This window comes from Dreissena polymorpha, chromosome 3 (genome assembly GCF_020536995.1).
Source record: "Dreissena polymorpha isolate Duluth1 chromosome 3, UMN_Dpol_1.0, whole genome shotgun sequence".
Classification (NCBI taxonomy): Eukaryota; Metazoa; Mollusca; class Bivalvia; order Myida; family Dreissenidae; genus Dreissena; species Dreissena polymorpha.
This window is the reverse complement of record NC_068357.1, coordinates 34,319,590-34,332,447: the sequence shown is the minus strand read 5'-3', so window position 1 is coordinate 34,332,447 and position 12,858 is coordinate 34,319,590. Positions and strand designations below refer to the sequence as shown.

Below are 12,858 nucleotides of genomic sequence, written 5' to 3'. Positions count from 1 at the left end.
GACTCCAGGGGCATAATTTGAACAAATTTAGAAGAGGACTATTAGATGTCACCACATACCAAATTTGGTAGCCCTATGCCATTCGGTTATGGACAAGCAATTTTTTAAGTTTGCACAAAATAGGCCTTATTTAAGCGTATGTTCATTTTTGTGACCCCTGGGGCAGGGTCAAATTTGACCCCAGGGGCATAATTTAAACAAACTAAGTAGAGAACTATAAGATGTCACTACATACTGAATTTGGTAGCCCTAGGCCCAATGGTTATGGACAGGAAGATTTTTAAAGTTTGACCAAAATAGGCTTTATATAAGCATATGTTCATTTGTGTGACCCTCAGGGCAAGGTCAAATTTGACCCCAGGGGCATAATTTGAACAAATTTGGTAGAGGACTATTAGATGTCTCTACATACCAAATTTGATAGCCCTAGGCCCAATGGTTATGGAGGAGATTTTGAAAGTTTTCACAAAATAGGCCTTATAAAAGTAAATTTTCAATTTTGTGACCCCCGGGGCAGGGTCAAATTTGACCCCAGGGGCATTATTTCAACAAATTTGAAAAAGGTTCACCCCAGGAACATTTGTGAGAAGTTTTGTCAGAATTGGACTTGTAGTTTAGGAGAAGAAGATGTTTAAAGAACAAGCAAATTCGTAGAATTGATATCCCCCGCAACATATGCTTTGTTTGAGGATGGGTGCAAATCGGATGGATGAACATACTGACAGATGGACGGACGGAGGACAATAACTTAAAACTAAGACAGAGGGCCATAACTCTGGTTTTAACAGATGGTGTACAATGCCATTTGGCGTGAATCATCCTCATATGCATATATATATACTCATATGAAGTTTCAATGAAATACGCCAAAGCACTTCCAAGATATGGCTCCGGACACAAAAGTGACGGACGGACAGCCGGACGGACAGCCAGACAACGCCAAAACAATATCCCTCTACCTCTGGCGGGGGATATATACTCATACCAAGTTTCAATGAAATACGCCAAAGCACTTCCAAGATATGGCTCCGGACACAAAAGTGCCTATAGTAAAAAGCATTTTTTCAAGATACAAAGGGCTATAACTCTGTTTTTAACTGATGGTATACAATGCCATTTGGCGTGCATCATCCTCTTATGCATATATATACTCATACCAAGTTTCAATGAAATCCGCCAAAGCACTTCCAAGATATGGCTCCGGACACAAAAATGCCTATAGAAAAAAGCATTTTTTCAAGATACAAAGGGCCATAACTCTGTTTTTAACAGATGATGTACAATGCCATTGGCGTGCATCATCCTCTTATGCATATATAAATACTCATACCAAGTTTCAATGAAATCCGCCAAAGCACTTCCAAGATATGGCTCCGGACACAAAAGTGCCTATAGTAAAAAGCATTTTTTCAAGATACAAAGGGCCATAACTCTGTTTTTAACAGATGATGTACAATGCCATTTGGCGTGCATCATCCTCTTATGCATATATATATACTCATACGAAGTTTCAATGAAATCTGCCAAAGCACTTCCAAGATATGGCTCCGGACACAAAAGTGCCGGACGGACGGACAACGCCAAAACAATATCCCTCCGCCTCTGGCGGGGGATAAAAAGTTAAGGCATGTACGCACGCACGACGGACACAGGAAAATGACATAAGCCCCGCTGGCCTCTGGCCAGTGGAGCTAATAAACATTCTGACCAAATTTCATAAAAATTGGATGAAAACTGTGACCTCTACTGTCCACACAAACAAATTGTTGACGGACGCACGCACACACGCACACACAACGGACATCACACGGTCACATAAGCTCACCATGTCACTTCGTGACAGGTGAGCTAGAAATGCTTCATTAAAATTAAATTAGCGCCTTGTTTATTCTCTTGATATCATTTAATATTACTAACCTAATATGAAAAACTAACAACATAATTTGGAAAAATACATGGTCTGCATGGGACATGGCTAAACCAAATTAACAAGAGGGCCATGATGGCCCTAAATCACTCACCTGATTAACCAAATACAATCCAAACCCAGATTTCATCAAGATAAACATTCTGACCACATATCATAAAGATTAGATGAAGACTGTGATCTTTATTGTCTACACAAGGTTTTTCTATTATTTGACCTAGTGACCTAGTTTTTGACCCCAGGTGACCCTAATACAATCCCAACCCAGAATTCATCAAGATAAACATTCTGACCAAATTTCATAAAGACTGGATGAAAACTGTGACCTCTACTGTCTACACAAACAAATTGTTTACGGTTTTTCTATTATTTGACCTAGTGACCTAGTTCTGACCTCAGATGACCCAAATACTATTCCAACCCAGATTATATAAAGATAAACATTCTGACCAAATTTCATAAAGATTGGATGAAAACTGTGACCTCTACTGTCTACACAAGGTTTTTCTATTATTTGACCTATTTTTGACCTAGAGACCTAGTTTTTGACCCAAGATGACCCAAATACAATACCAACCCAGATTATATCAAGATTAACATTGTCACCAAATTTCATAAAGATTGGATGAAAACTGTGACCTCTACTGTCTACACAAGGTTTTTCTATTATTTGACCTAGTTTTTTACCTAGTGCCCTAGTTTTTGACCCTAGATGACCCAAATACAATCCCAACCCAGATTTCATCAAGATAAACATTCTGACCAAATTTTATAAAGATTGGATGAAAACTGTGACCTCTATTGTCTACACAAGGTTTTTCTATTATTTGACCTATTATGTGACCTAGTTTTTGACCTAGAGACCTAGTTTTTGACCCCAGATGACCCAAATACAATCCCAACCCAGATTTCATCAAGATAAAGATTCTGACCAAATTTCATAAAGATTGGATGAAAACTGTGACCTCTACTGTCTACACAAACAAATTGTTGACGGACGGACGCACGCACACACGCACGCACACACAACAGACGCCGGACATCACACGATCACATAAGCTCACCATGTCACTTTGTGAAAGGTGAGCTAAAAACAAGAATTATGAACAAGGTAAGAAAAGTTATATTACAAGGGGGGGGGACCTTTTAGAATAACATTGTTTGAAATTATGAAAATGATTTTTGTCTCAGCTGGTTTGACATCCAGATCATTAATATCACACATGGGTAAAAAAACTGCTTAAGAAATAACTAACATTAAATAACTTAGTAAAAATCCTTTGATTGATTAATTCTAAATAAATCCAAAACATTCATATATTTATTAGTTCTGGCTTCCATAACTTTAAAAGTCGCTTTTTATGATTTTTGACTGGCGCGACATTAAAGTTATGGACCAACCCCGTTAGGAAAGTCAACCAGAAATTCCCGAAAAGTTGACAGTTAACAAAGACCAGTCCAAAACAGCTTTTAAATGCAGTTATCGGCCCAAATCAGCCACTTGATCGGAAAGATTGACATTTTTTACATTTAATTGATATATTCTTTCACAAAATACTACCTAAAACATTTAAAATTTATCTTTTCTGCTCTAACATATCGAGAAAAACAGCGATGCAACAGACATGATTGAAATGCGAATCTCCCGAGATTTCATGGTCATATGATGTTATTTCTATTTTTAGTAACATTACCATGTGCTCAAGTGTTTTCAAATGCAGAATGACATTTCCCGGTATTTTAAATTATTCTTGCTTGTTTTGTAGTGTAAATACAAACTCAAAGTAAAAACTAATTAAAATTACCAAATTCACATTGAAATCAGTGTTTTAATCCACCAGACGTAAGTTGTTAATCACAAATAATAGATTTCAGAAAACGAAAGTTATGTTTACAATTTCAGCAAAAAATGTCAAGGTCGATCCAAAAGTATCTAAATGACAACTCGTCACGTGACAAAGCGACAATGGCGTCAAAATTGTGAATTTCAGTCTGATGAGAGTTATTTTCATCTATTGTAAGATGCATTTGGAACATTTGAACCTTAAAATAATCCTTGATGCAGTTATTTATATTCATTCACCAATATATGAAGAAATGTATCCAAGAAAATGAACTGTCTTTGATTTATAGCGTGACATAAATATGTTACGACTCTGGTTGACTTTCAATACGGGGTTCGCTTCAGCGTACAGGTCTGTCAATACTATATAAACTGTACGCTATAGTTTCTTTAGCTATATATTTATGCACATGAGCATATATGTTGTTGAAAAGTTACTCACTTAAGAGCTGTCTCTTTTAAGCATGTTTCAATTAAGGTGAGTCTTTTCTTTGAAAGCGGCAACAGTTGGCGGACAAACTGAAAAAGAAATCACCACACTAGTATTGAGCCAGAAAATAAAGTATTGTTTGTTTTCGACTATTGCAACAAGGGCACATAAAGGAAAGGTTTGTATATGTAGGTTTGTCAAAGTATTATATATTTCCCTAAATCCTCACGTATTTGTTGGTAATGTTGTTACATTATTCATCTAGTTGCAAAGTCAGGGTATTTGGATTGTTTTCATATACAAACTTTTACTTCCTAATTCCTGACTTTGGATTGTCTTCTTTTGTAAAACGTCCACATAAATTAAAATCATAATATCATAAAATAAACTTTTCCTTCTGTTCATCAGGTTAATTAAATGATATAACTTATACTGTGGAATCACTAATTTTAAACGACAGCTTTTTCACCATTTTGGAGATTGGACCGGGTCCCTTTGGATTGTGAAAAATCACATTGTTTTGGCTTAAATTGGGAAATAAGTGTTGCTATCTTTTTATTAACAAATGCTTAAAAAATGAGAATAAACGTGATTCGAATATTTACTAAGGTTTAACTTAACCCTTTGCATGCTGGGAAATTTGTTGTCTGCTAAAATGTCGTCTGCTTAATTTCTAAAATTAGCATTTTCTTCAAAAAAATTTCAAAGAATATTATCAGAATAGCAAACAGTTTGGATCCTGATGAGACGCCACGTTCTGTGGCGTCTCATCTGGATCCAAACTGTTTGCAAAGGCCTTTAAAATTCGGTTCCCGCACTGAAAGGGTTAATAGAGCTGGATGGGAAATGAACTAAATGTTGAGATTGATTTGTATTTTTTTAATATTGTTTTTATAAACCTTCAATTGGGATTTTTTGGATCCTATTAGGGAAAAATATATATGTTTTCCATTGGGAACGGGTCCCCTTGGAGGCCCAAAATTTGAACGAAAAAACACACATAAGGAATTTTTTTTTTTTTTTTTTACAGCTTTTATCCCTTCCGCCATTACACACATTTATGACCACAGTAAATATTTACAGATTCTACCATTAATCAGTTTGTCAGGGTACACTTTTTCCATCCATGTACAGGAGATCATAGTTCTTAAAATGTCTTTTGACAATTTAAAAATTAATCAAGTGTTTTGTATGAATTTTAAATATTTTATGCAAGCTGTAAAAAAAAAAAGATTACTTGTACAGTTAGCAAAAGTTTCAATTGCATAAATATAGGAAAAAAACTAACAGGAGTATTTGAATAATATAACTACTTGTCCAATATATTTAAAAATTATGTAAACAAAATATATTTTACCATAATATTGCATGTGTTTGTAATAGAAATAATTTATTTTGCTAGAAAGTGCTCAAAATGATTGCTGACATGTCAAACGTCACGTTCGCTTCAAGGAAAGTGAATACTTTTTAAATTAAAACACTTTGTATTTCAGAGAACATAGAGTAATTTACGTTTGTATAAATTTGGAAGCATAGTAGGTTAAGTTGAAAATTCACAGGTTGAAATATTACATCAGTTTGCAGGGGTCTAGCTAGGCTCAAAATTTAGAAAGAAGTCACTTCTCCCTAAAGCCAAAATAGGGAGAAATGGTAACATCTTTGGGAGAAATGGTACATTTGCGTCGTAGATCTTAGTTTTACATATATTTTGCGGCAACTTAAAGGATAAGTGGTTTTTGTTCAGCGTTTAATCATCTCTTCACTTGTTTCACATGTTAAGTGTATAAAACCTACATTTTTCTTATTTCTGGTCGATTGTTGATAATGATGGTACTTTTTTTTTTTTTCCTGAACAGGTGTATCAAATAAACTTCAATTGTAACAAGCCAGTAATGTTCAGAGTCTTTTAACTTCCTTGTTAATTTTAAGCAATTCAACGTTAAATCAAATTCATATTTTGTTAAAAATATTTGTTTTAAAGTAAACATTCATTTAAAATCTCATTTTACAGCAGAGATTCCCAATCTGACCTGTAAATGAGCCCCATATTTATTGCCAAAGCTAGGTTACCTCTTCCCATTTGATCATTCTTGAGTATTGTTTTTATAATGGGCCATTTAACTTTGCTTAAGGATGTACGCGGCAGTTTTAATGCAAATTTTGCTACACCTAGACTTTGATAAGTTTTGGTATTTAAGTAGAACCATCTGTTGTGGATAAAAAAAAATCAAAAAATCATGTGTCACCATTGTTGTTCATTTTTTAAATTCGCACTTGAACAACAAGCATATTTTAGAACAAGAACAATTCACCAATAACATAACATAATAACAATAATAACATAAAAACTAGAGTAAATTACTGAGAAAAGTGTTGAAAACAACCTCTATTTATCACAAAATATGTAATACTGATTTAATTAGACTGTAAATTAAAAAAAACATAACATCAATCGATTGATTTATGTTTTTTATCAATTTTTAAACATAAACAAAAACAACAGAATTTCACATATGAAAATGAATAAAATTCATTAAAGGCATTTTTAAGTGCCTTCCTGCACCTAGATTTTTTCCAAAATTTACCTAAATGTTAAATGAGTTATAACTTAATACAAATATAAAAAGAAAACAATAGGTCATCGATGTCGTTTGTTCACAAATGCAGTTTTACCGAAGGTATTAAAATGCAATTTAAAACACAGTGAAAGCCATGTACATGGTGCAGGTCAAAAAACATACTAGTACATGTATTGCTGTATGCCAATTAAAATGTAGATTTAAATGTAAATGAAAACACGAATTATGTGTAGCAAGATGAGTAAAAGGAGAATAATACAGTAAATAACTGAAAACATGATGTATACAATATATTCAAGGGGCCGTCCAACATATTTTGGCATGTATTGAAGCTTGTCATTAAATACTTAAAATGCTTTATATTGATAAATTTAAACATTTGAACTAAAAATCTCCAGTAAAAAAAACAAGAATACAATTTTTAACAAGAGCACCGCCTTGCGGGTGCAGACCGCTCATCTATTTTCTTTTTAAAGGTGAAGGGACTCTCATTTTCAATCACAAAGGAGGGAGGAGTGGAGTGAAGAGGGGTGTATAGGGGGGGGGAGGGGGAGGGGGGGAGGGCACGGGGGATGGTTTGGGTGAAGTCTATTGTGGTATGTCAGGTAAGAGTAGTTTCATCAAAGTATCAATCAAATCTAATCATAAATAAAGAAGTTATGGCAATTTTAGCAAAATTTAATAATTTGACCTTGAGAGTCAAGGTCATTCAAAGGTCAAAGTAAAATTCAAGTTGCCAGGTACAGTAACCTCATGATAGCATGTAAGTATTTGAAGTTTGAAAGCAATAGCCTTGATACTTCGAGTGGATCGAAACACAAAATTTAACCATATATTAAAAGTTACTAAGTCAAAAAAGGGCCATAATTCCATAACAATGACAACCAGAGTTATGCAACTTGTCCTTTTACCCTTATGATAGTTTGTGAGTGTTCCAAGTATGAAAGCAATATCTATGATACTTTAGGGGTAAAGTGGACCAAAACATAAATCTTAACCAAATTTTAAATTTTCTAAGTATAAAGGGCCCATAATTCCGTCCAAATGCCAGTCAGAGCTACATAACTTTGCCTGCACCGTCCCCTTATGATAGTTCATAAATCTTGCAAGTATGAAAGCAATAGCTTTGATACTGTAGGAATAAAGTGGACCTAAACACAAAACTTAATCAAATTTTCAATTTTCTAAGTATAAAAAGGGCACATAATTCTGTCAAAATGCCAGTCAGAGTTACATTACTTTGCCTGCACAGTCCCCTTATGATAGTTAGTAAGTGTTGCAAGTATGAAAGCAATAGCTTTGATGCTTAAGGAATAAAATGGACCTAAACACAAAACTTAACCAAAATTGTCAATTTTCTAAGTATAAAAAGGGCACATAATTCTGTCAAAATGCATGCCAGAGTTATCTAACTTTGCCTGCCCAGTCCCCTCATGATAGTAAGTAAGTGTACCAAGTTTGAACGCAATAGCATCGATACTTACTGAGAAAAGTGGAACTAAACGCAAAACTTAACCAAAATTTTCAATTTTTTAAGTATAAAAAGGGCACATAATTGTGTCAAAATGCACGCCAGAGTTATCTAACTTTGCCTGCCCAGTCCCCTCATGATAGTAAGTAAGTGTACCAAGTTTGAATGCAATAGCAGTGATACTTTCTGAGAAAAGTGGACCTAAACGCAAAACTTAACCGGACGCCAACGCCAACGCCGACGCCAAGGTGATGACAATAGCTCATAATTTTTTTTCAAAAAATAGATGAGCTAAAAAAGGAAAAAAAGTAACCCTCAACAGGGCTCGAACCACTGACCCCTGGATTCCTGGAGTAAAAAGCCTACCGCTTATATCACTCCACCATCCACGCTCATATTGAGAGTGTATGTATTTTTTACCTATATAAGCAATCCTCGTAGTTTCCCAAAATATCGTTTCGCGTCGATACAACACTTTATCTGTTGGACGGCCCCTTTCAAGGGGCATATCAAAGGTATTTCATTTTCAGGAACAAAAACTGTCCATTTTTTGTACCTTGCGTTCATTTTCAGCATGTTTTGTTGTTCTTTTGTTCTTACATTGTTTACATTCTTTTTTACCCGAATATCCGAAATATATTGCACTTATTTCGCAACCGGTGTTTCAGTAAAACAATATTTGTGTGAAACTAAACTGCCGCGTACGTCCTGAATCATAGTTATTTGTAGCCAGCACAAGGCAATTAATCTAGGCACCATATATGGACAATTTTAAGAACTCTTATAGCTCCTGACTGTTCATTTGAATGTTCAACTTTACATGACCTGTAAATGGGGCAACTTATGACTGAGAATTCTCCTGTGTCCAATACTCCGCATTAATTGATTTTAATCAGTCAATGTCTGGCACAAAGTAAATCATTTATAGGGGGAGATGTTATTTCGCCTTCATGAAATTAATGTGTGAAATTAATATTCCCTGCTGTCTTCGCCAACTTGCGAGAACCCTGGCTTGACAAGATGTGATAAACATTATTATCTATGTTCTACATCTCATTAAGCAACCTCAATTAGACCAGGACCTCTGTCATTGCGGGTTTTAACCCTTTGCATGCTGGGAAATTTGTCGTCTGCCAAAATGTCGTCTGCTGAATTTCTAAAATTAGCATTTTCTTTGATTTTTTTCAAAGAATACTATCAAAATAGCAAACATTTTTTATCCTGATGAGACGCCACATTCTGTGGCGTCTCATCTGGATCCAAGCTGTTTGCAAAGGCCTTCAAATTTTGGTTCCAGCACTGGAAGAGTTAACCTTAGACAGAACAATACAATATATTCAATAAAAAAGCTGTCATAATTGGTTATTTCACAGGCATTTGGACAGACAGGACATAACAACAATTAATCAATACCTATTTTGTACCATTTTTGTTTCAAAAATTTAATTTAAAAAGCACAAATTTAAAAGGATGGGAAAATATTACAGCGTTACAATTGCACAAAATTTGAATTGTGCAAACTTACTTAAGTGATTCCAAAGTAAATAAAACACCTTTAGACACAGAATGCACAACGTATCAGATTCAGTCTGTTACAAAGTACGCTTTCATCTTCAAATTGATAAAGTTTTGTAAAAACTGGACTGCACAAGCTTGTCAGGAACAACACTTTCTGTCTAATCTGGACTTTTGCTAAGAAGAGGAATCCTTATAACAAAATACATAATAAAAGTGGAAAGTGTCGCCCCTGACTAGCCTGTGCGGTCTGGGAAAGTGTCGCCCCTGACTAGCCTGTGCGGTCTGCACAGGCTGAGAAGACACTTGATACATATGCACAATGCTCAGTTTTATAAGTACATGGATCAATTAATACAATAGGCAAACATACCTCTAGTGAACTGTAGGATCCTATAGAGAATTCCCAAGCTGGCACAATGTACAACAACACACAGTCAACAATCTCCATAAACCTGTAATGATAACAAAAAAGTTTGGTATAGAAACTAACAAACGCAATGTCCCTGATATTCACACATATCCCTGGTTGACTCTGGACAGTCTATTAAAATGAAGCCCTGTTCTAGCAAAAAGGGGCCTAATACCTGTGCATAAAGTGTTCTCCCACATAAGCCTGTGCAGTTTACAAAGGCTTATCAGACACTTTCAGCTTTTATGGAATAATTCGCTTAAAGGAAGTCTCTTCTACATCAAAATCAAATTAAAAAAGTCGTCCCCAATTAGAGTGTGCTTACTGCATAGCCAAATCTGGGATGACACTTTATGCATATGCATTAAACCCTATTTTCCAAGAGACTGGTTCAAATATTATCAAGATGCAAGACCCATAAACATACATAAATTAGAACTTGCTCTGAAACATCACTTGTTCGAGAGCAAGTAAACTCAGAAATGTGGGACTCACTGGATATGGAAAGTGTCTACTGAATCAACCTTTCATGTAGATGTCATCCTTATGTTTCAATATAAAGGCCTCAAAATGCTGTTTCGCTCTATAAGCTCATAACATTAAATGCGGACACACCTAACAAACAACAAATGGACTGACTGACCGACAGAGTGACTCCGATACATGCAGTCCATGAGGGGATACTATTATAACTAATTTAAACTAATAACAAGTCCTGGCTATTGACAGACTATTAACCATAATACAGGTATGTTTAAACTCTAAATCAGCAATCTCCAACTTCTTAAGCCTTTCCCCCATAAGAAGAAAAGTGAAAATGGCTTTTGCAATCAGCAAAAAACCAGAACAGCCTGTCCAGGTTTTATACTGTTTGCTGCTCATCAGTATCTAAGGGTTGGAAATGAAACCTTTAAAACTTGAATCTCGTAAGATTAAATAAATTTAACTTTCTAAGGGACTACAAATGCGTCAATATGCTTATCTGGTGGTATTTAACATCCCATGTCCTCTCTGATTTCATATCCTTAGCCACAAGGAAAACATACAATTCACTCTATACGGCCATATTTATCAGACGCTAAATTGCAACAGTTTATAAGATTTATTAAGTTTCACTAGCTTTTTTTTTACCTTTTCACTATTTATGCCAAATATAAGGCAGAAGTAAAAAACGAACTTTAATATTCAAACCTCTATGAAACAAACAGTTGCAATGAACATTTCCAAAAAAATGTTACAAGTGTATATTAAATACAAAAGGTCTGTTTAATATTGCAAATGAATAAGAATGACCTATGGGTTTTTGCTAGGAATTTCTCTTCTTTGAGAAATGTATATGAAGTCTAATCTACACTGTAAGACACCACACAATATAATTATAGTATCTTTGATTTTAATTTCACAAACTGAACAATTACACTTTTTTTAATGGGATCGATTTTCACATAGATCCAGTGCATGTTTAAGTCACATTGTTAAACAATGTTGCAGGCACAAGTATTTTGATGAAGAAATAGTATATACTATATAGTATATACGTGCCATGCGAAAATGGGTCTTATGCCACATGCAGCAAGAGCAGCTCCAGAACTTCTAGCCTGTTTGCACAGTCTAGTTTGGAGCTACCATGACTGCTATTTAGGACACAAACACTTGACTTTATAAAAGAAAAGATAAATCCTGCCCAGACTGTCCGCATATGGCATTAGACCTATTTTTGCACGCGCTTGCGCACACCGAAAACTAGGAAGAATACCTTTGAAGCACCTGAGAGCGATGATAAAGCTCCTCATTTGAGTAGGTCTCCAGGATGGGAAATCGGACTAGGTTTTCACTACGAAAAAAGTCACGATAAAATCCTAATGTTCTTTCCTCGGTTGAGACTAACTTCAACTCACGTATTCGGGTATCGATTCCACCAGCTGAAATCAACATTTGGTAACAAGTCACGCCATACCCTGTTGCTAAAAGGCATTCTCTATGAGAACATGTATATAAAACTTGCACTATCTAGTCAATAGAGATTTCAAAAAGATTGCTTACTGTTGAACAAAAGTGTGCATAAACAAAAGGGCCTGAAAGGCCCAAAGTCACTCACCTGAGATAACAAGATATCATTGGGACAAATCTTCTGACCAAGTTTCACGAAGATCGGAAAATAAATGTGGCCTCTAGAGTGTTAACAAGGTTTTACTATAGCCATATAAGGAAAAATGCCCCGCCCCCTGGCAGCCATGTTTTTCAACCAACCGGCATCATTTTTGAACTTTTCCAAGATATTATCGGGATGAATCTTCTGACCAAGTTTCATGAAGATCCGACAGTAAATGTGGCCTCTAGAGTGTTAACAAGATTTTACTATAGCCATGTAAGGAAAAATGCCCCGCCCCTTGGAAGCAATGTTTTTACAGGAAACATAATTATTTTCGAACTCATCCAAGATATCATTGAGACCAATCTTCTGACCAAATTTCATGAAGATTGAACAATAAATGTGGCCTCTAGAGTGTTAACAAGGTTTTACTTTAGCCATATATAGCCATATAAGGAAAAATGCCCCGCCCCTGGTAGCCATGTTTTTAAAGCAACCAAAACCATTTTCGAACTCATCCAAGATATCATTGGGACAAATCTTCTGACCAAATTTTATGATGATCGGAAAATAATGTGACCTCTAGAGT

The 12,858-nt window shown here is 35.3% G+C and overlaps 1 protein-coding gene across 1 annotated transcript in view; it reads right to left on the bottom strand.

Annotated features, from left to right (window-relative positions):
- The window catches only part of LOC127873637 (E3 ubiquitin-protein ligase HECTD3-like), a 54,046-nt gene that overhangs the window by 21,305 nt on the left and 19,883 nt on the right, over positions 1 to 12,858 (bottom strand). Inside the window, exons 7-9 of the mRNA XM_052417525.1 lie at positions 11,934 to 12,099; positions 10,139 to 10,220; positions 4,213 to 4,289 (exon numbers count right to left, since the gene is read on the bottom strand). Coding sequence (XP_052273485.1) covers positions 4,213 to 4,289; positions 10,139 to 10,220; positions 11,934 to 12,099 — 325 coding nt within the window. The remainder of the gene's footprint in view (positions 1 to 4,212; positions 4,290 to 10,138; positions 10,221 to 11,933; positions 12,100 to 12,858) is intronic.